We start from the raw sequence: 26,560 nt of genomic DNA, 5'->3' as shown, positions 1-26,560 counted from the left end.
AAATGGTTGATGCTGTTGAAAAATATTTTGATAACTAAAATAATACAGATCATAGAAGCAAGAACTCTTCGGCGCTCACGCAAACTAATGTCGAAAATAATCAAGACACAGTTCAATTTGAGAAGGAAATCGACGCAAGTTTCTTCTTTGGAACAAAACAAAAACCCTGGCAATTAATTAAGCCTCCAAATTTAGAAATATTGCTCATTCCATCATGCCGTGTAGAAGAATGACTTAAAGACTCAATGCTGTGCTTGTTAAACGTCGATTGCAGTCGCACGGTTTGAATCTTACCCTCAGTTTCTACGCGCGTCGTGCTTAAGCTCAGAACTCACATTGTTAGCACAACCCTACGCTATTTCAACAATGAAAAATAACCATTTTGTACTTTCAGAGAAAGCTAAGAAAGTTAACAATCTTGAGGAAATTGTCATTTTTTCTTCTTTTAATGATCTGCAAACCTTTTAGGTAACGGTCGGCTCTAGTCTCCCTTGCAGCCGTTTTTCGGATGTTTGCCACTTTCTATTACATGTATAACTAGTTAAATATTAATTTCATTAGCATGCGTTTCGTATATTTATAACTGAGTGTGGTGAAAATTCTGTCAGCTTTCACGAGGTAAGGTATATTACTTTTCACTGTAAATAGTGCTTGTTTGCTCTCTTGGTAATTACTTCGCTATTTTGAGTTTGGAATTGAGGAGAACCAAATAACAATGATTGCTGGTCTAACGACGCACGCATTACCTTTCGGCTGAGGTTTCATTGCAACTAAATTGATAAATTGTTCATAGACATTTACAAGGCGGCCGCGGGTGTCCATCAATCAACGTAGACTTGATAAACGAATATAATTCTTTAAAAAAAGTGACTTTTTTATTATCATTTTTGTTGATCATTCATACTTCACAAGTGATGCGAATTATTGCAAGGGACCAAACCTTTAACTCACGCGAGTACACTTACAAATACAGGTGGAAATTAAATTAGCTGAAAATTAATGAAACTAATCAGTTATCGTCGATAGATTGAACCCACTGTGATCATACCTCATGATACTGGCCGACATGATAGATATTTGTTACGCCGAATGGGTGTTAAATGTTTGTTGGTCAGCTAGTTTTAGGGGTTAAATAATTGCTGGATATTTTAAGCAATAAAGAAGCTTTTGTACTTTTCTCCTTCCTGGACTGGAAAGCGTGCGCAGCGTAATTTTCAGATACAAAAACGTATCTGCAAAATATCATACGTCCTTGAAAAAGTATGCTTTTCAGATTTTATTATGGTTCAGAACTGAACGAAACTTTTTAAGGTTTAGAGACCGTTATCTAAAACAGAGAATTAATGAGTTCGAGAAGGAAATGCAATTTTTTTTGTAAAGTTCTGGAAAATTAGTATAAATCATTCACCTTCAATTTGACTGTCATAATCTTCAAATCTCGTTGTTACATCTTTAAGTAAGTAAAAGCCAAAGAAATTATTATGGTTCGTGGATACGATCATGGTTCCATAAGTGAATAAATATATGTGCAAAATATATCACGAAATTAGTTCGTAAATGAAGATTCTTTCGAAAAAGCGGTAGGAAACGATTTTGTAGTCGTCAAAACCTTGAATTGAACATCATTTCATCGTCTTAGGAGCTGCATCAGTCTATCACATGTTATTTTAGTGACACTATATTCACATTAAAAAATTTTTGTACCATGATATAAAATATACTTATGTATTTGAAATATATGTATAATTTCTTTAGTGATCCAGTAAATGCGCAGCTCGTTAACAATTGCCGCAATGAATTTAAACCTATACTGAAGGTAAATCCCGCGGTGAAATCAGATGTATATATACTGACAAGTTGTTTAATTCCAACTTGTGCACCGGCTAGAGCATGACTTCGTTTCACTAGACAAACAGATGCAAATCTCCGTTATTAACCCTTTCAGCCCATGGAATGACCAATAAGTAATTTCTCTCTAAAATTTCAATACTATGTCAAGAATACAGATGATGAGAATAAAGCCTCATAAACACTGCTAGATTACAATCCAGATTATCAGATCTGCTTCAATGTAAGAAATTCACGGCAGATGAGAATAAAGCCTCATAAACACTGCTAGATTACAATCCAGATTATCAGATCTGCTTCAATGTAAGAAATTCACGGCAGACAGGGAGAATTTTTAAACCTGGAAGTGAAGTGTATGTATTAGTTTTTTGACACGCCTGGCTATCTTAATGGAGTTCAGAAAATAATTATTATACAAAAAAGCATCATTTTTCTACAGGCAATATGGGTTTTTATATACATATTGAGCAGAGTTACGATTCAGCTTGTGTCCGAGCATTTGAAATCATAAATTGAGCTGTCGCATTGAAGCCGTCGACGAAAGACGAAAGGTGTTCTTTCTTGAGGTAACGCATAAAATCTTTCCGAATTGATGTGTCCAAGGCGAACGTGAGTGATGAAAGGAAAAGGGTCTTGCTCTTGTGATGTTGATATGCTGAGCTCATGTGTTCGTTTTGTCGTTCACAGGGTTTTTATTCAACCGAGCTGAGCTGATGGCAATAGTGCCTTCCTGCCATATCCATGCAACACACTCCTCCTGTTCCACAATCTCCTGAGTCTTTGCATGTTTCGAATCCAGTGTAATATGGAGTTCTAAGCGGACAAACTGCTGAAACTAAGAAAACAGAAGAAAGTTTCAACCTTAACACAGAGAGAGACAGGATCAAAATGATATCCAAATTTAGGTAGCTCCTTCGAAATATCGCTTTATGAAGTGTAGTTGTCATGTATCAAAAAAAAGCAAATGGAAGCTATGTCTTTCCCTTCTGATTTAGTCAGGTAAAGATGTTAAATTGATGCGCGGGCTTTCGATAAAAAATAATCTACCTAATCTAATTGATCCATATGATCTCTTGAATATAAATTTCTGGCAAGGGCGCGTCATCATGAATTTGAGTAATGAATGAATAAGTTTGGACGACTCACCTCGTGGAATACACATCTTTTTACCATATACACATTTGGTGTTGCAGCATGTCATACCATTCTCGATACAATCATCATCATTGGAACATGGAAATGAATAGAGTAGATTCAGACAGCTTAGAGACTTGATTGGGGGACACGACCCTGGAATTTTTATGAAGAAAAGTTACATTTACTTCCTAACAAAGATAAGATAACATAAACTTATCTTTTTCAGTAATCGAACATGACGACTTGCTCTGCAATTAAGACACTTTTCCTTAATTCGTGCGAAATTTTGCAAAGTTAAAGGCAAAGGAGAAATATTTCACCTTGGTTGAGGATGGGTTTTATGAGTCCGGCCAGCCCTTTTCCCGGGATGTCTTGAACAGACGATAGGTCATTTGATGCTGTCAACAAAAATGATTAACTTAATTGTACAAGATTGAATGAATTCCATTTTAATTTTGGAAAGTTTATAAGATTTGGGAATTTCAAGGTGATGCTTCGAGAGGATTACTTTGCACATTAATACTATGTGTCTAGTCCATAATCATAATGTGATCGTGCGAGAGATAATATCCCATGACTCGAAAGGTGCAATGTTCGTACTATTGGAACGTTAGTACGAACGCTTTACGCAAAGCTGGTTGGCTTGGGGTCTCCGTAACACAGCTTTTATTCAGCATCGATCAAGGAGGGTGAGTGACTTTGATATCAGAATCAATTTGATTCTCCTAAAGCTCTGACTCGAGAGATACTCGGGGTAAAAGAAAGATGTGTAATTAACCAAACACTGACTCACCCGATGAATTCTTTGAAGTTTGTAAATCATCGATCGTTGATTTATTTTCAGCATTTTCTGTGAAAAGAAAACAACTCAGTAAACAAATTTAAAAAGCGAAACTTATGACAACTAATTATGATCTGGTGAAAATGTGTTACAGGAATATACTGAGAGTAAGTGAGAGTAAAAGGTCCCCCGCCTGAAATTTTCATGGTTGACATCTAAATCTCATCTCAGGAGGACCTCAAGTTGTACAATTTAGGGCAGGCTTGCTCGGCATAAACTCGTTCGTTGAGCTCCTTTCGATAACAGGTATCAAGGCTTAGGTCTTCTTGCTTCCGAATTGTTCATCGCGACAACCGAAACTGTTTTAAGTGAAAACGGATGGATTCTTCCGACATATCCCTTTATCAACCGCTCTCGTAATAACCTCTTGGAATGTTCATTACCAAACTTCTCCGCATTGTCAAGTTGAGACAAAACAACACCGCGACTGTTAGGGGGCCGTCCTGTTGCGTTCTTTCTACTTTTAAAGTTTTAGAATTTAAGAAGGCACTGTCTCAAATTACTCTTACTTGATGACCAGGGCTCTGTTGTTCAGGGTGGATAACGCTATCCAACCGATAAATCACTATCTAGCGGTTAAGTGCCAACAAAATGTACTGTGCTATCCACTGGATAGCGATTTATCCAAAAAAAAAAAAAAGCGCTATAGATCCTTCGGACACCCCCCCCCCCCTTCTTTGTTTCTTTTTTATGATTGCCACATTGTTTGTCGTCATAAAATGGAACTAACGACTGACTTGAAAAGGCCGAGTAACATTGCAATATGAATACACTCTTAACGTGTGTGGATATAAACTCATATTATGTATGAAGGAGCCTTTTGGTTCGATGAAAATTATTTGTCGAAAGCGAGCAAATCCAGCAGAGCTCAGTGCATTTAAAATATTTGGATAATTTGATCCTTTAATCTTGAAACCAAATGGCTAGAAGCGATAGTGTCAATAGTGAAAGTGCATACCATGTGATTTGATAGCTTCCGCAAGAGCTCCCGCGAGAGTCTCGTTACTGGATGTTTCTGTGAGTGACAATGAACAAAACGTGGAAGCAAATGAACATAAAATGGGAGATGGATGAGAGAAAATTGTGAGTTGAAAGATAAAAGATAGGTTGTGGGTGGAAATAATACTTTAAAAGCCAGTAACACCGTATGGTGGAGAAAATGTATCTGTCGGGGTCTTTACTGATGAAAACTTATGATTTACCATCATATAAAATATTTTTCATGTAAAAGTATTTTGGAAATCTCAACACATGTATGTAAAACTGTGACTAGAAGAGAAATTGCGTGGTATGTTACCGTTCATCTGGGAATCATTAGTGCTATTCGAAGTAGTTCCATTAACAGCGTTTTCTAAAACAAGAAAAAAAATAAGATCCATAAGAATTTTCCCGAGATCATGTCGTTTTGGAAGGGCTGAACTGAATTTCAAACAGGCACCAGTGTCAACATGTTGCCTCTTCTGCTCATGTTTTTACTTTGCTTCTATGTTTTGGCTAGAAAGTATACACCCGCTTTCATACATATATAGATCGGGGATGGCTCCCTTTCACAAATTGCAAAGCCTCTCCTTTTCCCTTACTCCAAATCTACCTTGGGTCTCTGGTATTGTTTCCTTTGTGACATCATCACTATGGTTACCTAAGTGGCAAAAGAGATTCACTAAATATTATTATCTGACTATCTATTAGCATGTGAGAGCTAAACGTTAGTTTCAGAGAGCAAAGTTTTTCAAACATGAACAAAATTGTCCGTTCTTCATGTGTGTGGAACAAAGCAGAATCTAATTCTTTCGTGGGATGTCAAACCCTACTATGTTCCGAATTCACGCTCCGACACATCACTGAACTACTTCTGATTCTTTGGTGAGCTAGGTCACACACATAAACTCTTATTCTGTTCACTTATTTATACCCTGCAACATTGTTTACTTCATCTTGAAGGTTAGAGTGACAATAGAAAGCCATGTTACCTTCTGTCTGGTTCTGTTTTCCACCATCCTGTGGTACGTCATCCTCTCCGCCGAGTGTTGAGTTACTGGCTTCTGTTTGGTTGCTTTTTTGGTCATCTGCACTACCACTGCCACTCAAGTCACCGTTGAGTTGACTAAGTGCTTCGGTTTTAAAAATTTCAGTTAATCATATTAGCATATGCATGCTGAAAAATTATCTTTAAAACAATTACCACCGTAATCAGGTGTACTAGTTATCGTTCTACACAGTCATTTGGACTTAAAACTGCAGAACTTGACACTTACCACTCTGAAGACCACTAGTGGGCTTAGTTATTATATCGTCATCGATATTCTCTTTGTCTAAAAGAAAAAGAGCGAAATTTACCTCAAATTCACCAACAAATCACTCCTCAAAGCTTAATATCTACCAGGTAGAAAACCTGAGCTGAGAAATGCTTGCATTAATTTCCATTCTTTCCTCTCTAAACAAATTGTTTCAAGATATGTCAAAAATATTTCAAAATCAATCAGAGTTTCTGAGGGGGATTAGTCAAGGCTAAGACCCTGCACAAGTGAATATCAATTTATATTATCTTGCACTGGTAAAAAGGACCATTGCAGAAGAAGTGAAATCAATACAATGTATTTTTCCATTCCGCAAATACCACTCACCTGTCTCTCCGATACCAGCGTCAATGTCTTCTCCTTCTTCCTTTGAGACTACGACAAAAATAAAATTGAGACCAATTTTCTAAATGCAGATGGAGAGATGCAGTAGGCCTGCAAACTATGGGACAGGGGATAGGTATGGGGCTCCCCTCGCACGCGCCTTTCAAGCGCTAGGAACAAGTGCAGGATGTCACAAAAATAGATTCAAACAAACGGACTAAGAAATCAACAAAAAAGAGAACAATTAAATCACATCAAGTTACCACGTCGTTGCTGTAGTTGAATACAACTGATTATCATTGATAAACGAAGCAATTATCACTGTCTTAGGGAACCATGATTTCAGACTATCAGCAACGTACAAAAACACCCGAGATACCTTCTTTGCTGTCTTGTCTTGAAACAGGTAAGAAGTCCACTCCCATCCCTGCCGGAAGCCCAGTACTAGAAGGTTTCGGGATATGTTCTGCGATAAATATCAAATGTTAATAGATCTTAATAATACTCTGACGTGTCCAGTGGGAAACCATTTCGGCATAAGAGAACTACTAAAATTGACATTGGTAGGTCGGGACCATCTGATTTTGATGATTTGAGACACTCAAGTTAAGATGCGAGAATTACGAAGTTTGGTTTAGTCATAGGTTTTCGAACTGATGAGTCCTTTGCCAAACGCCTGACACCACGCCGTGTTCACACGGAATTCAGGTAAACTCAGAAAAGGATGGAGCCGTTTTTTGTTGTCTAGTTTAACAGCGAAGAGAATCATTCACCCACTGAGACCCAGAAAATATTCATGTTAAGAGAAAAAAGAATTATGAGCTTCTTTAGAATGAAATGCGAGCGAGATAATCCCTAACTGTACTTAATAATATATATAGTGTTCTGGGAAAAAGAATTAAAAGGAAAAACATCGGAACGTGTTGGGTAAATACTTCACCTCTAGTTACTGCATCCGCCAAGAGTCCTTGATCTAGTTTAGAAGTAAAAGTTTTTATTCCTGCATTTCCAGCTGACTTTCGTATTTCATCTGAAAATGGAGGCGTGACAACTGTTAGCATTGATGAGCAGACGACAAATAATATTTTTTTATTGCTTACGAAAATGTATCCTCTGAGGACCACATTATATAAAAAAAGGTGTGAACAGATCATTAGGCAACATGCTTATCGAAATGAAAACTTATAGTAGGAAATTTTACTCTGTGTGACTTATACCAGGGCAATTTGCAGTTGAGTGTCGACAGTACTCCGCAACTGCATTGGTTTTGCCTCACCCCCCTCTGTTAGTATTCTAACAAAACTCCTAACACCCTCTAAAACAATCAGATGCCGATTGAAACCAATCTTTATCTAGTTACTGGAATTTTCCACTCATCTAAAGCGGTTTGCTTGTTTTTAATTTGAATTTTCAACTCGTTAAGGGGAAAACTTTGCTGTGACTAGCTGTTTTAATTATTTGGTTTTGGTCTCATAACGGGGAGAAGCGAGAGTCTAAAATTGTTCATATTTTCGGACTTAACAAGGTATATAAGATGTCTCCTGCTTTTAGAAATGTCTCAAACATTTTGAGTTCTCGGCTTAAAGAAATGTTATCAAATGAAACTTTTTGAAATTGTTAAATTAAGGAAGTATACGGTTTGATATCTACTGGTCTTACTTTCCGGCCCTAATTTCATTGAAGCGTAAGCGGGTTGTTGTAATCAAAGCGAAGCCATGCCAGTTTGAAAAGAAATGAGCCTTCAGTGGCTGTTTCAAGAGCTTCGTTTTGATGATTAAAAAGCTTTTGAAGGAACTTGATAAAAATTTTACATCAAATCTAGTTTTCAATATTCGCAGATCACCTGGTGTAGTTCCTGATGTGTACGTCGCTACAAATCCTGGTTTGGGTCTTCCAAGGCGCTCCGCCGACTTGAAAGCAATCTTGAGCTCGTTTGACGAAATGTTGAATGATTGTGGGATCTGATTTCCGCAAAGCTTTCTTGTCTTTCCTCGAATGGGTTCGTCCACAACCACATAATCATCTTCGCAACTGTGGAGATGCATAGTAAAAAGCTGTAATACTGAATAACAATGATGACAATTGGGGAAACAGCGGATATCAGAGCTTGCTTATTTGTGTCTCAAATTTTAATACATGAGGAATTTTAGCAACATGCAAACGACTTCCCTATGACGTGAAAAAAGGCAACGAACCTACAAGAATGACTTAACTTCATCTAGGCGGCTGATCGAAGGTGTCCTATCATCACGGACGTACACCACCTAGTCTGTCAGCCGATAGCATCAAGGAAAAACTGACCAACCAGGTTGGTCAGTAAGCTAGATACAAATAAGCCATCTCAAGACTACCATCACTCGCAAGATTCAACCACTGATATGACAGATTAATTAACTGTTGAAGTCAAGGCAAAACTGACCGATCGGCTTTCACGACTTATGGAGGTCAATTGACAAAGAGAGCAAATCTCCACTCCGGTGAGGTCTTCCTCTCTATTGCTCGGAAAGTCAATCAAAGTCATTAACATGAGCCCTTTTCAAGACATCCCTCGCCAGGACAATCCAACTGTTATGATCCAGATGTTGATTTGCTTGACATAAAGAAATAGGCAAATAACTCTCTTTGTCCGATGAGATTAAGTTTTACAATATTTCTAAAAAAGCAGACTCTATTATATTTGCTTACTTTGCATTCCCTACGTCAAATGCTTGAAACGCAACTTTGATTGGTCCCTTGACGACTTTGATAGTGGTATTACATTCCTCATTGCTTGGATAAGGCTCTGGATAGTTAGGTGACGTAATCAAACCAACTGGTGACGTCAGAGTGGCACCACACTGATCTGTAAAGAAACGTTGGTGATGGTTTTCATGACATAAAGCCCTCATAACCAGGAAATAATCAATGTCAAGCTGCTTTTGCATCGTCCATTCAAAACATGAGGTTGGTTTCGATTATTAAATAATAATTTCAGCTAAGGTAAAACAAAGGTAGATGTTGCTTCTCGTATCACTAATAAATCGATGTGTTAGTAGGCTATCAGTTCTGATTTGTAAACTGGTTTTTCAACCATGCAATTATTGAAAATAGAATATAATTCACCCTAACTGGTAATAATGAAAAATTTCTTACACTGTCTTTCGCTTTCTTTAAGAGTGAATTAAGTTATGTACTATTACACCATACTGTACTATTAAACACGAATATACTTGTGGCCTCAGTTGTTCAAATGGTGAATAACGCTATCCACCGGTTAAATATCTTTTATATCGATAGCGCAGTGGATGGCAGCGCATAGTTCATCTTAACGTTTATCTCCCGGAAAGCGATGTATCCGTTAGAGAGCGTTATCCACCCTTTAAACCTCTGGGTCCGAGTATGCGTTACATTTCCAATGCCCCCTCTCACCTCCAGGGTTAGTTGGTCGATCTACAGCCTCATAACTTGCACTGAATCCCTGAGCTGTCTGAGACTCGTCAGAAAAGAACTTAACACAGAGTTTGTTTCCGGTGGAAAAGAATGGAGCAGGTTCCTGTTTTCCACAGTATCTCGTTTCAGCTTTGAATGCTGAACAATCGCCATCCATAACCTTTACAAAGTCCCCTTTACACTTCTCCGATTGCGAAGTGTCTTCTGGGGAGACTACTTGCATGCTGAAAATAAAAGTCTGGTAGTTACGTCATTGAGCCATAGAATTACATTGAAACATCGTATAAATGCAAAAAGGTTGATTTGTCAGTTCGTGTCCTTCTGCCTGCTAACAATTAGAACAATTCACATATACTTGCGAATAACTTATAACCCTTAGAAATTGTTAATAAATAGCATAGCAATTTTTTTAAGAATAGCTAATCATTTATTTCAAAATGGTCATCGATGTGCCTACAGACGGATTTACATTAACAAAATCCACTTCTAAAACGCACCTGTTGGTGGCAGAGAAAACTTTCTTACTTTGAAAATCAGAGACTGGAAAGCTTGTCAAAGATGGTTCTCCTCATAGAGTCACTGGAGAAGAAGTTTCCTTAACCTTCATACGATTTCCTCATCAAGTGTCTATATCTAGTCATCAACACAAGCAGAGTTCATCCCTGACAAAGTTTCTCTCGACAATTCTCTCTTTTCAGAAACTGGTATTCAGTTCTTGGGGAAGGCTACTAAGTTACAGTTTCTTAGCAAAAGTGGCAAGGTGTACTACATGCGGCTTATTAGTGATTGAATCCAGTTATACCTGTGAAAGTTAAGCTTGATGACCTTGCTGGGGTTGACTGTGATAGTAGTAACACATTCTTTGTTGTCCGGGTAGTCTGCCGGGTAGCTGGGAGAGGAGAAAGTGCCAACGTCTGTTGTAAAGTTTCCACCACAATTGTCTGAAATACAACCGAAATTTTAATTCAAATTTGTCAGGCAAAAGGAACTATTTAAGGTCAAGGGCTAGAAAAACATGTAAGGTCATGTCAGGTTGTACCTCGAGACTTACCCTTATGAACCGTTTACATGTGATTTAACTTGAAGTTGGCAAGCTCAAACGTTCAAACGTTGAAGTTTTCATGTATCGGATAATGAACATGTACTTCCCTCAACTCAAATAATAAAGTACGAGGGTTGGCTTCTGTAAATAATGGGATACTTGCTATAAACGTACCATCTCCAGGACAAGGATTATGCACATTGCAGTATTCATGTATCGGTGGCTTTAGAGTCGCATCACATTGTGCTTCCTCCATGTCCATTAGGTTACCTCTGTGGTCAGCCCTCATGCATTTCACTGTTCGCTTCTGAACACCTCGCCCACATCTTGTGGAACACTATTGAATTAACAAAGAAAGAGAACGTCAGCTCGAATATATATTTTCCACACCCGCCTAATGATGAGACACGAACTTTGCTGTCCACCCTTGGTTACGTTATGTATAGGGTATGTTGCAGTGGTTTTCAATTCTTCATCATGTTGACATTGCATCACACATTCTCAAGAGCCTTCTGCTTCTTAACTTTACATAATTACCACTACGCTATGAAGAATCATATGAATACCTGTCCAAATGGCTGAGCCACCCACTCGGGTGGACACGGGACATTATTGCACGCTTCTACCATGGATGGTTTAGGATCCGAGCAGAGTCTGGAATCAACGTCATATTCAATACCATCAGCTGCTACCTGCATGCACTTTATTTCACGGGTTCTGTTTCCTCCATTACAGGTCTGAGAACAATCTTCCCAACCTTCTGGTTTCCAGCTACGATGAAAAGTAGATAAAATTGTATTACCTTCTGAAAGGACAAACATCAATTATTTTGAGCTCATTACTTTTGGAGCTAAAAAGCCTTTATCAGGGAGCAAGAGTAAAATTTATATATCATTGGTGTTCAAAATTCATGCTTTATTAATTTCATTTCAAAATTAAAGAATAAGTTGACCTGCAGTTGGCAGATTTGCTAGTTGAGGTGGGTCAATTAACTGGCTAACATCTACTTAACTATTTAACGGATGAAGAAGCAAAAGAAACTAAATACCAGAAGTTAGGGAAGTTAAAGAACTGAAAAACAAATAGATAATAAGTGGTGTACATTGAGGTATTTCTATGGGAGCGGTAGAAAACAAACAAGTTGATCATTCGATTTAATTTTACAGTCTTAAAGTGTTAACATTTTTGAGAATGTTTCAAGAGGGAAAAATGCCACAAGCATCATAGGTAAACTGACCGAGGAATTTCTTAGAACTTCCAAAACTAAAATTGAGTAAGGTAAGTTTTAATTAATAATTTTTTTCCGAAATAGAAAAAACTCATGATAACTTACACAGGTGGGCACGGTTGATAGTTGCAGTGGACTGTTTCTCTTGGTGGTCTCAAGCCAGAGTCACACTTTTCTACGTTAACTGGAGAACCATCATCTGACCTTCGACACTCAGCATAGGACACTTCCGAGCCTATTGGTGAGGAGTGGATTAAAAAAAGCGGTAGCTAGCCATAGTATTTTACCTCAATTATCTTTAAGCGATTGGAACAGAAAAATAGGGTTGTATGTAGTTGTTTCTGAAGATACAAATGTATAGCTTCGGTAATCTACACCATCGTTGTTGAATATGTTACAAAGTAACCAGACAATTACGATTCTGTCCCAGTAAGAAAGAGAAATATAGGAAGTAAAGAAAACATGTTCTGTTTTACAAACTTAACTTTTGGTCAGTGATTAAAGAATTATGATTTTGAAATGAACGTAACCCCTCTGAATAATGCTGCGTCGGAGACGCTAGAAATTTGATAGATGCCGAGGCAATAAATCAAGTAAGTGCGGTAATGGAGAAGTGTAGTGTTTTTAAAAGATGATCGCTTCTTTACCTCCACCACACGAAACACTACAGCCAGACTTAACCACGGCCCAGTAAAAGTTATCTTTCTGCGAGTCTTTTGTTGCGCTTTCGGGAGAAGCGATTTGTCCACGCCTATCTACATCATAACCCATTCGCTTCAACCAATCCAAAGCGCTTGTTATAAGATTGACAGCTCCTGGAGTGACCGCCTTCTTTGTGCTAGTGGTGTTTCTTTCCACACTATCCCTGGAACCGGGTGCGCATGAACTTCCGTCTCCGTTACATACACCGCATCTATCGACAACTGCTGTGGAACCAATGATTCCATCACAGCCCACTTTCTGTTGTAGAGACAATGATGCATGGATTAATCGTTATCACACCAACAACAGGTTTTAAAATGAGGATTAAAATATATAAGAAATTGAAGCGCAATTTACAAACACTCATCGAGGCTTCTGAGATGTGAACACAACATATTGGTGGATTCCAGTTTTGGACATAATTAGTATAGGCCTTGACAGCGACAAAAACTCTGCTCTTATCACGGCATCGGGCTCTGTCTTCGTTGAAGTGAGGTGGAATTATGGGCAGTATCTCTACAATACCATATCGCAGAACTACTCTTTGCCCAATCGTATAAATGGTGTTTTGTAGGTTAGAACTGCAGCCGTACTGTACCTGTAGGTCATCAACAACTTGACAAAATGCCGATGGAATGCCCGTTAATTACTATCAATGGTCTATCAAGGGAGATCGATCAACTTGATACGAAGGGGCAAATCTAGAGAAGCTAGTCTTAGACTTAACGTTTGAGGCATTTTGTATCAGAAGAGTAATATTTATAGTGCGTAAACCATTTCGGTAACTTTACTTTACTTTACCTTTACCTACATAATCTGCCATACTTGATGTCGTTGCACCATTTAAAACCGACTGGACAAGAGGAAGGATGGAAATTTTCTATCTATGAGTAGGTCTTACGCCCTATTTGGTTCAAGAGGGTTCGTACAAGTCTGCCGACTGATGGTTTTGAACATTACGAGTTGTTTTGAAAAATTGAAACAAAAAAAACGAGATAGCCCCTGACAGCTATCGAAAAATTAACTTTTTATCGTCTTACCGTACACTGTCCCTCAATACATTTATCAAGGGAATTCTTTTCACAGTCTGTACCATCAGCAACATTTCCAAAAGCAAAACCTAACCCAGTTCCTTTGATAAAGCATCCTAGAACACACTTGCTCTCTGCAGATAGAATATTTCTGTTAACCCTTTGGCCCCTAAGAGTGACCAGAGCCTTATTTCTCCTTAGAGTAATACTCCTGAATCATTCAATAAGATCATGAGAGTACAGGAAATGATCGCCAACCTAAGAAGCTTTGATTGTTACATGAATTCTCCTTGTCAATACCAAAGGATTAGTTTGGAGAGAAGTATGGAGAATGCAGATACTGATGTCAGAGTGTAAAGGGTGAATTTTTTTTAACTCTAAACTTATGTTAATCTTAAACTAAACAATCTAAACAAATGGATGTTCAAAGTTTGAAGAAGGCAGCCACTTTTTTTTTTCTTAAATTAAATGGAACATACTGAGATTAAGAAACTCTTTACGGTGGCCGATTGACATTATCAACTTGGTTATTAAAACCGAATCACTCGAATAATCTTTAAATCTGATTATGTTGTCAGACTTGTTACTATTTTGTACCTGTTACATTCTCCCGAAAATACTTTCACAATTCCTTTTCATTTATGTCTTAATTTTTTCCCATACTTCAGGCAGAATTTTCCAGGTAGTAACAGTTAAAAACCAGGCAGGAATTTTTTTTTGAGTTTGCATGTAGTCTCTTACTTAGAGTTGATGGTTTCCATTCCCACTCGTAATACTGATCATTGAACAGCTGAGAATTCTTTAATTGACACTGATGGTTTCTGTATTCCAGTGTATCAGATGAACAGCCCTAGAAATTAGGATAAGAGATTGTCAACCTTACTTTCATTTAGAAAAAAGGAAGCTTTCAGTCATTGGTTCTATTCGTAAATCTGAGAAACTTAATCTGCGGGGTTCAGGAGCTAATTAGAGAGAAAATGGAGTTAAAGGATACAGTCACGAGAAAATTCTGCTCCGTTAATTTTCAGTTCTCTGGCTACGATTATTTGGTAAATGCCATAAACTGAGGTACAACGGAGATTAAAACTCACCGCAGTATTACAGAGCCTGTATTTTCTTTCTTCTCCTTCGCATCGTTTCCCTCCATTTTTGGGGCTGAAGGTAGAGGAGAGAAGTTATTAACTGGATAATTCATCTTTGGAAAATAAACAGCAAGTATGTTGCAAATTTCTATTGAAAGAAAACTAAAATAAAAACAGTACAGAAGAACTTGCCAATGATGACAACAGAAACAAAACAGACACCGAAACAGTTATTTTTTTTTACCGTGGTGCTATACATCTCCGTTCTCTGAACTGCACCCCTCCCCCACACGATCTACTGCAGTCAGAATACTCAGCGGACCACTCTGACCAACCACCATCCACAGTGTCGGCGCCCTCAGTACCAAGCTGAATACACTGACCACGCCTACACCACTGGAGAAACCAAGCGGGGAAAATGAAGCATCAATAGACGACGACATTTTTTTAATTACTGGAACGTTTGCTCAAAATAGAGCTAGTTTGCTCCACACAAATTTCCTCAAAATCTTTTATAATTCTGAACTCTTTTATCAAAAAATCCAATGTGGAAAAAATTTAGGCCAACTGAGAGTTGTTCACCCGGGAAATTTTCGATGGATTCGGATTGGTGAAGGAGCAAATTTGAACCCAAAATTCTTTGAGAGAAAACCTCGTGGAAGGAGACTGACCAACAGACTACAGGTTCTTGTAAAGTTGTTTCCGGTAGCCACCCGTTATCGCCCCATTCAAACCTCTCTCTATTTACAAACTGATCTTATCACCTTGCTATCTCCGCACGGTGTTCCATCAGCTGCCGGCATCTCCGCCGTCTTGCAGTTTCCGCTTCCGCCAGGTACCTCACACCAAAGCTTCACGCAGATTTGCTACAACCCACGCATTAATGCAAAAATAAGCATGGGTGGTAACTTCTTACTTTTTATAAGAGAGTTGCTGTTATATTTGTCCGATAGCAAAATTTGTGAAGAAAGGTAATGTTGTAACAAGGTTACTTTTTTAGGGAAATTCCTTTAGTATAAGCTAGTATTGGACATGTGTAAGTAATGTAAGGTCATGCAGGGCACATAGATGATGTAAACTGTCTATTCTACTATTTTCAATAAAAAAACGCAATATAAAGGACTCTAAGTAAAAATGTAGCAAGTGGCTAAGTCAACAGAAGAAATAATTTTTTTACTCTGTCTAAAACTGAGTATTTTGATGTCAGTAACTGGAGCATGAAGCGCACATTCAGACGTATCACGGGGTCCAAAGACATCCCAAAGTTAATATTCGTAAAACTATGAGCAGGACATCACGTGTAACCAAGTACAACTTTAGTGTCATGTACATGCAAGTTTCACAGCTGACTGGCTGAGAGCTTGGAGAGTAAAGCAAAACCATTCCAATCCCGGAGAACGTTCGATAACGAATTAAAAATTGGTCGCAACGAAAATGTATGTTAGAATTTTGAGTTTTGATGGACAATCACATTTATCACTCTCAGTACTCACGTCCAGAAACTTCCCTCCACCACAGAACTTAGCAGCTTGGCCGTAAGCCAGCTGACATTGTTCATCAGCATCGTACAGTCTGCCAGGTTTATCCAGCGTCCTGGTCTCTATCACATTCTTTTTGGTTGGATTATCATCCAAGCAGCGGGAATCATCTGAACTGGAAAAAGATAAGAAGGTTAAATCTCCCTAAACTGAAACCTTTGCGCGATGGCCTCTCAGAGGTTAAAGTTGATGAAAAGTTCTTCGGTCACTGCTGAGATCACAACAAGATTATAACCAAATTGATTTTGGAAACGTAATATCAGTAAATTGTCGCTTAGCTATAGTACCTGGATCCTCGAAAACATAATAGAGGCCAGTTCCTTCCTCAAAATTTTCACATTTTTTGGATTTATTATTGTAATGTTTTAGTATGAACTGGATTGAATCTTTATAGCATTTTTTCCCTATTGTGCTCAATGGACCTGATGAACACCCTTTGTCTATATCTCAACATGAGCAACACCACACTCCCACTGCATATCTTACGTCTGGATAGAACTATCCAAAACTAAACACAGTAGCCGAAATACAATCTGTTTTAGCAAGTTTCCACTTTTTTTCATTTAAAAGAAAGCCACTTACTTTAAAAACTGCTGAAGGTAGTTTTTACTGCAGGGTGACCAAGAGAAAGCAGACTTTTTCCCAGCCGGCAAAGACGCCATAATGTTTACACCATCAGGGCACGCTCCTCTGTCGTGGTTCATTCCAAGACTGAAAAAGAAATAATTACACATGTCCTGTCGGGCTACGTTACCCTACTACTTTAAGGATGTAAATAATGTTCTTTATTACAGGAAACAGACGAGTAAGATTAAATCATTGAAAAAATCCAAACCTTTCTTAAGATCATAATCGATATTTTGAATATTTAACAAACATTTGCCAATGAAGTGGCTAGTTGTAGATATTATAAATATCCACCGCTTGCCAACGACACCGAGGTGAATCTTCGCTTTAGCATGTACTAAAACAGTGAGACAATATAGCACAAAAAGACGATTAAAATATTTTCGGGCACGAAATTTGCTAGTTGAACGGAGGTGAATAGCAATGGATATTTGGAATTTGAGCAGCGATCAGAGCGCACTTCAACGCTATCCATTGTTTTATTATATACTAACTTTATATCATTTATCAGCTAGATTGCCCTTTGAAGACACAAGCTCCAGGACTAAAAAACATATATATTCAACCATGTAAAACCTTAAATGAAAAATATACTTTTAAACGTTATGTTTCTAGGTTAAGAAATTTTATCAATTAATACACGGGGGAGCGCTTTTCGATCGATTGCCGCAAAATCAAATTCAAACTTGTCACCAGGGCCGATCAGGACAACGGAAAGTATCACAAGCAACCGATGCGGACCCAGAGTGGATCTATTAGTGCGAGCCCAATGCGAGCGCCTAAGTCATGATGAGTGTTGGTTTTGCAGGTGCTTGTTTCAGAGGATGGCGCGAGTTTTCTTCACCAATTGCCGAGCAAAGTAAATGAAAACTAATGCAATCTCCGTTTACTTTCCATACGATATTCTTAGCTTTGTAGTTAAGATCGCGGAATCTCTTATGTAAGGAAGTAAACCCCAACTCATCAAAATTGTCTAAGTCATCTCAATATTAGAAGAGACAGTTATTCGTATGGAGAGGGATTTGAATTCTCGGCAACTTTAAAATAGGAATTTAAATCAGTTTCCCAACCCACCTGTGTCCTGTCTCATGAGCTAGTGTCATTCCAAGCATCAAACCATTATCTTGACCAACACATGCCGAGTTTGGAAAGTTGCACATTCCACGTGTCCTTGTAAGACCTGCCCGAGAGCCAGAAATATTACAGAAGTCAGCAAAGTGCACCAAACATTTTTATTTATTTCATGTATGTGAGTCCGAATTGGAGGCAAGTTGTCTATCGTGTAAGAGCTTATCCCGATTTCATTTGCATGAGGCCTTTGAGAGAAATACCTTCCCCCTCGCGTCTCCTGGATGGGATTTGAACCCATCACAGGTAACCTTAAGCAGTCACGTACTCCTGACAGACAGTCAGTACCCATTCATGCCTCTGGGTGGAGAGAGAGTTTTGAGAGTGAAACTTCCTAAGAAGATAACCAGGTCAGACTGCGAATGAAGATCTCTCTACTCGAAGTGCACCGGGCTAACTAATGCGCGCGCGTCTCCCAATTTTGAAATAGAGAAAAGTCTTACATAATGTGTTCATTACATATTGCCAAATATAAGATGTCAGATTAAATATCTACGTTTGAGAATAAATACTAATATTGTGATTATGGTACCTAACGTATCACATGGTTGGTTCTTGTCCTTGCAAATGTTATATCTGTATAGAAAAAAAATCATACTCGCATGGGAAAGAATTAAAAAAAATCAACAACGAGAAAACTTTAAGCGACAACTCTGTTAAATCAAGTTTAAATAATCAAATTCTTTCGCAATCCTTCATCTAAATTAATTTTAAATCATCCTCAGATAATAACATTTTAAATAAAATTTTTTATTATTAATTTTATTTTCTTCTTAGCTAAAAATCCTATTTGAATTTTTGTTATTGTCACTCTTACTACTCTTATTTTAATTCCATTTCTATTGATTCTGAGGACCATGAGTTCATCAGTTTAACAACAGTCAAGTATTACCCTCGTTCAATAAAGTCTACTCCTTTTATTACTTGATCAAAAAAATTATCGTGGACGTAATTATTGTTTCAAGCGGAAAGTGATTTTGTTAAGGAACTCTCTGTAATGTGACACGTATTCAAAATTTAAAAAACGTTTTTCTAGCGTAATAATTGTGCATTAAAGAACATCAGCACGATTCGTGTTCCGGGATCGACTCACCTTGTAAAGAGGGTAGCGTAGTCGTAATGATTTTCATCGTTATCCAGTGGATTATTATTCCGTTCCGCCCATCTGCCGAAGCTTTCCAGTGTGTTACTTGCATGGTGGTTAATAACCAGCCCAGTCTGAAGAAAAAACTTAAAGTAGTTATTACTGAAAACTATGAACCCATACCTCATTGCATATTTGAAGGAGTGAAGCGACTGAAATCGTGACCGATGGACCACGATTGATTGATACCATACGTTTCGCAGTATTGCATTGTTATGCAAAACTGCATCAGCATTTCAAGCTTCAATAACACAACGCTGACAGAGTATTACCTATAAAGATTGCCTTTCCTCATAATTTTGAGGATAGACGCGTTCCAATTTATTGCATTCTTTATGGCCTCTGTAGTTTCTGGTTGGTTGACTGTTCTCGTAAATACTGCCGTTGAATTTGGAATACATTTTCTTTTCTACACAATGTCCATGTCAAAAACAATACCAAAAAAATATTTCTTTACCTGTGGAGTCGTGAGAATCTGCATTCTACTGACAACAAAATTGATAGCATTTTCGCCAATGCTTCCATCTCGAAGAAGGTTTGAGGCCTAAAGAAATAAATTGATTAAAATATTGGTGCAACTGGACTAAGTTAAGTCGCCATTCGTTTTAAATTGACACTCTTGGCTTCGTATGTAAATTAGCCATTTCGGATAATGTGTTGTTTTGTGCGGTATTTTTTTCTCAAATGCACGCAGAAATATTTGCATCCAAATTTATTACAATATAGAAAACAATGACTTTCGTACGGCACAAAATATGTTCAGATAGTTCTTTGCGGAGACTTGACAACTGCTGGAAATTTCAGCAAATTGTTTTAGAAATCTCGTCTTGTTTAGTTAAAAAGAAGCAACTGAGCGTTTTGAAACGCAAAAAGGGAGGGAAGACAGACTCGACTCAGCCTAGTTAGACTTTGTAGCAGGCTTCTTAATATTTTGCTCGATCAAGAAAGTGAGTCGATTGAAATCTTCTGGAAATACAGGTCGATAAGGAGCAGCGTCGTCAGCTCAGTCCAAGAAAGAGCACCCCCTCGTCGTTGTTTGATTTGTGTAGCCAATAGGCTGAAGTAATTCTCATAACATATTACCTCGCCAAGTGCAATTCTGATAAAACGATTTATGGAGAGATCACGAAACTAAATATTTCGCAAGACCAATTTCATGTCAAGCGAAGATATTTTCGGTATCGAAACATGAGCGCCCTTCCCCACCCACCCACCCACCTCTTCCGTCAAAGTTGAAAAGATTCAAGAATCAGTTCCGAGAAAACTTTGTTTAAAAATTGCAAAATGTTTGCTCAAACTGTCCGCCAATTGTAAACCATCCCGAGGACACTGTGACTTCTTTTCAAGTTGATAAACCAGAACTAGTCCTGGGATATCCCCATCTCTTTGACTGACTAAATCACTTACTATGTTACAAGCAGACAGTGCGTATTGTTTGGCGGCGTCCTCTCCGTGAAAGTTCGTCATCTTTGGATCAACCACCACCAGGGTCTCAATGTATTTCTCTTCCCCAGGTCCTGCTGGTCTACGTCGCGCAGACTGCTGCGTTTCATTCAATGCTCGTACTAAGCGAATACGCGGGTCATCTACACGACGGGAGAGAGTCCTTAGCAAAACTCTTCAGAACGCATCCGTAAGTAATAACTGGTCCCTTACCTGCGGTTCCGCAAGTGTGTATTTCTCTTTTTTCTTTAATAACATGAAAGTTCTGTTTTGGATTTGAGTTAACAGATCTTCTATAGATGATGTGAGGTTTACTTCTGCCGCTTGTTGTTACTTTGTTGTGCAAGTGAACCGGAAGCGGTTCCATGAAGTAAGCTTCGTCCTCAGTGTGAATAAGTCCGCTCTGGAAAAAAAATGGCCTCATTAACTATATGTAACCACAAAGAAAGAAGTTATTTACATACCACAAGTGTGGGATAAAAAAGAGCTGAGTTCCCCTAAGATTAGAAGCTCAGACCTTCTGAGCTGCAGGGCACTCGTTGGTGTGCTAAGCCTTTAACCCTTTAACTCCCAAGTGTGACCAAGGCATAATTTCTCCCTACATTATCAATACAATATCAAGCAGTCAAGTGATGAGAACAAAGAATAATATCAATTAGGAGACTATTAGTTGATCCAATACCAAATTCTCCGAACTAACAACACAAGAATTATATTGCGCACATTAAGGAGAATTACCAATGAGATCTTGGGAGTTAAAGGGTTAACAAGGCGCAGAGCCCGCTGGCAGGATCTATAAAGTCGTTGTTACTTTCCCTGTGTATACATGATGAATCCATGCTTGATGAATGCTTTATCTTTGAAATTATTGATAGATGTTTTAACGATAGAGCGACACTGGTGTAACAGTCAGCAACTTACTAAGTGGACCACAGAGGTAATTTCTGATTTTGTGTTAATTAACAGAACTACATTTATTTTGCTATTTCGCACGCTGTTTGTACATTCAAGCTTTCATGCTAACGAAAAACAAAGAGTTGCTATCAACACAGCCATACTTTCATTGAAAGCCGGCTGTAACGTTTTCTTTGACGAACAACGAGTAACGTCCTAAGAAAGAATTATTAAGGAAAAAACTTACATCTATCTCTGAAACAAATTGTGAAGTTATCGATTGGTTTATGAACAATTCTTTGGATCGATCGAATAGCTAAGGTATGGATTAATTGAGTGGTTATTAATAAAAAATCTCGGGAGCATCATATTATTAAATTGATACATTCATGATGGTATGAAGTACTTACCAGTCCGTTACAATTACTAATTGCTACTGTTGATCTCGACTTGGCTTTTAATCTTCCAACATAGTGGCAATTTTCCATAGCATGTCTTTTCATAACTCTACCGTTCTTTCCTATAACCTCAACCTTGAAACTAGGCGTTAGTAGCCTTCTGTTTCGCTTTAAGTGAAGGTGCAGATTATTCCCAAAAGCTGACAGTTTGTAATGTACTTCTTCGCTGTCAACTTCATCCTCTTTATCCGAAGAGCGACGCAAACGTATTCTTGGATGTGATAACTCGTGAGAAACGAAAGCGCCCACTTCGTCTACTTGAACAGGATGCACAACGTTGTATTCAGGGACTGAAAGATATTTAACAAGAAAATCTGTCGATGAAACGTCTAAGGGAAATTTAGGAGCGTACCAGTATGACCGGAAGGGGTCATATGCACCTCTGCAACTCGAATGAGTCTGGCAGGTCACATGGATATTAGATGCACGGAGTAAAACTTCAAAGGTTTTAACGATCAGGATGAATATGAAACCTTTGTCCGACTTTTGATTCGTTGATTGCTTGTTAGAATGCCTCTTCGGCCTAAAACGCAAATCAAGAACCCACGTTGATGGGAATCTATCTTCTTTCCTACCTTCGGGTTTGTTCCAAAACTTTTGTTCACATGGAGGTTTTCAGTAACATTAAAATAAGAAAAAAAGTAATACCGTCACTATGCGAATCTACTCCAAATAGGCGGGATAAGTCCCTTGTAGTCATGTGTCTGTGGATACCATTGCGATGGGGCTGGATAGAGAGATAAAAAAATCAGCATCTTGATCTTGGAGCTTTATGTAATCTTTTGCTTTTAATCGCATTCGTTGGCGTGTGAAAAGCTAAAATTTTTGGGGCTGCTCACTGAAACGATGTTGTTTAGTAAATCAGCGTTGAAGATGAATCTTCTATTTAGCCAAACGTTGTAACTAAACTTGAGCTCTTGAGTACACTGCCAAGAAGGCCTATAAATAACACTGAAAAACATAATTTACTTCAAACAACCCACCAAGAAAGATATTTCTATGTATTTTTTGAGTGCAGAGCCTTTCCCTGATTTCTTTTACACTGTCTATCCTTCTACTATTGGTGAAAGAGCAAGATATATTTTTACGCATGATTTGATCTCTATGTTACTTAAAATCTTAATGAAATTTCTTACGAATTTGAACTCTTATTCATGAATCTGCGAAATTCAGGAAAGACTGGAAGGGGCTGTTTCATATATTTTTCAATAAAAATGAAAGCTTTAAAACGATGCCCACCATCACATCCAGTACCTAATATTGTCAGTGATAGTGGTGCATGTGGGCTGAACAGTATGATACTGTTTTCGTTTTAAATCACTAGATCGTAGAGCACATATATTTCCAATACCAGAGTTTTTTCTTCAAAAGAAACGAGAGACCGATATCCATAGAAGGGTTAGAGGGTTTCGCCAATCAAAATTCAGCTTTTATGGCAAGCTACAAGGCATAGGAATCAATTTATTAGTTTATTGCTTTATCTATCACCTTATTATTATCTCCCACTTTTCAATATTATCTAAGTTTTTTTATATTTGTTTAGCCATTGAGAGCTTCGTGTTCCGCGGCGTTACTAAGTTTGTTTCAACTCTTGCAGTGCCTACGGTGATTCATTTTCCATAGAACTAATCACAAAAAAACTGTTCTTGTCCTAAAATCAAATGAGAAAAGAAGAGGCTGCTGTTGTCATCTTGGTGATAATTATGTTTTGCTTTTAATATTGTAATCATCTTTTCCGATAATTTTCCCGCCTCTTCTATTTAACATGGCTGGCGTAATAAAAGCCTTTGTGAGAAAGGACTTCTTAGGCAATATTTTTCAGCATTTTTAAGAAACGATAAACTTGTCAAACGTTGGTGCAGTTGGTCGAGAAAAGTGTAGGTAGACCTTAAAGCACTACCATGCAGTAATCAAAATAAGTTTCTGATCATCCAAATAAGTCTGCACTTAAAACGATGGTGCTATTCGCTTACCGGCAATGGTTTGTTATCATTAAATGAAGCATTAGATAAAATGAATTTCAGCGATAACCATTTCTCAATAAACGAGAGAAATGACCCGAATGGCCCGAACAGTATGTCTCACCAACCGAGACGCACAAAAAACCAGGTAAAGCTAACACCAAAAGTGCATCAAGGTGTGTAGAGTCAAAGATAAGTTGTCCATATACAGGGCTCTACCGGGGGGCATTGAAGCGTACATGTCTGTGCTCGTCTGTCGTATAATTAGTAGTTCATCATCTAGTACCGGCACGGGTGAAGCTAATGCATTCTTCTTTACTTTCCAAATTAGTGATTAATTTCAACGCCAAAACAAACATGGGAAACAAGCTTGTTGTGCCGGAGAAATTTTCTTAGCAAACAGTCTTGTATACTTTGTTTAATCTTGAACAAATGATCGAATACTTACGTGCATCGCTGTAACGGATAGCGAAAGGAAGCATAAAGCAAATTTGACAATCTTGAAACATCTTTCTTGCACGTTATCCATTTCCATCGTGTCTCAATCACTGCCTCTTAAAAAGAGAAATGAAATGAGTCACAGAGAGGAAAAATTATTGAAAACTCCTATTATTTGGGAAGATATGAAGAAAATAGTTCTTCCTTAGTTTATCACCAATACTTATTTTCATTCGTACGATTTAACGCCATACCTTTGATTTTCAGGCCAACAGCATGTTGTATTTGTGTGAAACTCTGCTCCCAGTCGAGTAACGCAAGATGTCAGATTCTTTATCATCCACAGTTTACTCTTTCCCCTAATTATTACGGCGACTTGAAAATCAAATTAACACGACACACAAAACCATGACCCTCGACAAAGATATGTTCAACACTTGCGAAAACAAATCTAAACAAACTGATCAGCTGATTAATGTGGACTTAAAACGCTTCGATTCACTTGAGTGCCTTAACATTTGGGTTCAATTTGACGGCTGGGATACAAGCTTACCCTTTGTTGCGACGTTTGTGTTAAGCTCGGTTTTTCTCGTCTCCTTTGGAGGTTCAAGGTATCAAGAAAATCACGTATTTTTGCTTCAAATTATTGCCAAATATTCGATTCCTGTGCCATATTTTTTGGTTGTTTTTTGATCGCAAAGTTTCTAAACTGGTATTTTTTGGTGTTTATGACACATAGACCTGCAATTGCGAATATGATTGGTTGATTTTTATTGCTTTGCTTGTGGCATTACAGCAAGGGGTCAAGATGTAATTAAAAATGTATCTTAATAAAAAGATTTTTTGCGAAGTTAAACTAAATGAACGATGGTTCGTAGCGATGTTGACTAGTTTTTTATTTTTTTGTTTTATTTTAGTTATTTGGGCTGTTAAATTAAATCCCGAAGAACTTCTGAATTGTAGAACCGAAGAAACTGTGGATGCAAACTCTAATTTCCAATTCTTATATCATACCATTTGTATGCTGATAACCGTCATGATACTCGATTAGAAAGACAAAAAGCATTCCCTTTCATTGTCTATAAAGGGCGTTTAATGGCGGTGGTGTCTCGTTAAAACAATTCAGTAGAGCAGGAAATTTCTCAGAAATTATCATAAACAACATAGGTTCAATCCAGAAAGAGTTCACGTTTTGGAAAAAGCTTGTACTTGCGAACAAAACTGTGTTAAAAACACTTAATTTCTTGTTAAGAAGCAATTCATTTAATTAACACCGTGGTGTCGATGATGTTATGAGGGAACATCATCGACCTCTCTTTTAACAACACAGAACGCTTTAAAACTGATTAATATTTCTACAACAGTAATATTTACAGTGTGAGGAACAACTTATTGCAATTACCACTAGATTTGATAGCTTTTAAACGCTACGGTACACGACTGGTGATGCCCAGGGTCACCTCTAAGAATATGCGGTAAGGTAATTAGTTTGAAACTAAGAATATCAATAAAATAGGTCGACTCGAGGATTTCAAATCGCTTCCCGTATGCAAACAGGAAATTGATAGTTGAGCCAACATGAATTTCTTAACCGAGCCATTCCTTAAATAGAATGCAAACGTCAGACCGTGTTTCTGATATTTTCGTCAAAGACAACCCTAGCTCATCGTCAACCAACGCTTGAGATTTATAGGAATTGTATGTCAAGATTTAGCTCATTCAAGTCTGGTCTACAATAAAGTGGTTCCGGATGTATGCATAAGAGTTAAATTTGTCAACGCTTAGTTGTCTTTGTACTTGTATATGAACAATCGGTAATAATACGCAGAGGTCATTTCCCCCATCTGATGAACGGCTATTCAAAATGCCAAGAAATCGTGTATTTTTTTGGGGATTTAAAAGGATTACGATTTTAAAGTAATGAACTGTTAAATAGGTTGAAAATAACCACGAGAGGCCATTAAGAAG

The 26,560-nt window shown here is 37.9% G+C and overlaps 1 protein-coding gene across 5 annotated transcripts; it reads right to left on the bottom strand.

Annotated features, from left to right (window-relative positions):
- Positions 1 to 853: 853 nt before the first annotated feature.
- On the bottom strand, positions 854 to 25,303 carry LOC113671207 (A disintegrin and metalloproteinase with thrombospondin motifs 6). 5 transcript variants are annotated; one of them, XM_089203931.1, is made up of 38 exons: positions 25,146 to 25,284; positions 24,847 to 24,951; positions 24,603 to 24,708; positions 22,842 to 22,920; positions 22,146 to 22,483; positions 21,055 to 21,244; positions 20,806 to 20,984; positions 19,856 to 19,942; positions 19,348 to 19,472; positions 18,787 to 18,830; positions 18,201 to 18,306; positions 17,082 to 17,210; positions 16,455 to 16,614; positions 15,726 to 15,827; positions 15,206 to 15,357; positions 14,971 to 15,034; positions 14,621 to 14,729; positions 13,889 to 14,013; positions 12,794 to 13,106; positions 12,252 to 12,381; positions 11,485 to 11,689; positions 11,093 to 11,255; positions 10,679 to 10,817; positions 9,856 to 10,100; positions 9,133 to 9,289; positions 8,291 to 8,478; positions 7,388 to 7,477; positions 6,827 to 6,913; positions 6,451 to 6,498; positions 6,082 to 6,138; positions 5,797 to 5,937; positions 5,418 to 5,465; positions 5,124 to 5,177; positions 4,785 to 4,841; positions 3,779 to 3,835; positions 3,306 to 3,383; positions 2,995 to 3,138; positions 854 to 2,683 (listed from the first exon to the last, which is right to left on the bottom strand). In XM_089203931.1, the coding sequence occupies exons 3-38, from the start codon at positions 24,687 to 24,689 to the stop codon at positions 2,541 to 2,543; spliced, it is 4,620 nt and encodes a 1,539-aa protein (XP_089060057.1). In that variant the 5' UTR covers positions 24,690 to 24,708; positions 24,847 to 24,951; positions 25,146 to 25,284; the 3' UTR covers positions 854 to 2,540. The 5 variants fall into 5 exon arrangements, with proteins under 5 accessions (XP_089060057.1, XP_089060056.1, XP_089060058.1 ...); XM_089203930.1 differs by lacking the exon at positions 24,847 to 24,951 and having other exon boundaries at positions 25,146 to 25,303; XM_089203932.1 differs by lacking the exon at positions 24,847 to 24,951 and having other exon boundaries at positions 18,201 to 18,307; positions 18,797 to 18,830; positions 25,146 to 25,302.
- Between the last annotated feature and the right edge of the window lie 1,257 nt (positions 25,304 to 26,560).

This window comes from Pocillopora damicornis, chromosome 4, assembly GCF_964200805.1.
Source record: "Pocillopora damicornis chromosome 4, jaPocDami1.2, whole genome shotgun sequence".
Lineage (NCBI taxonomy): Eukaryota > Metazoa > Cnidaria > Anthozoa > Scleractinia > Pocilloporidae > Pocillopora > Pocillopora damicornis.
The sequence above is the reverse complement of the archived record's forward strand: the minus strand, read 5'-3'. Positions and strand labels throughout refer to the sequence as shown.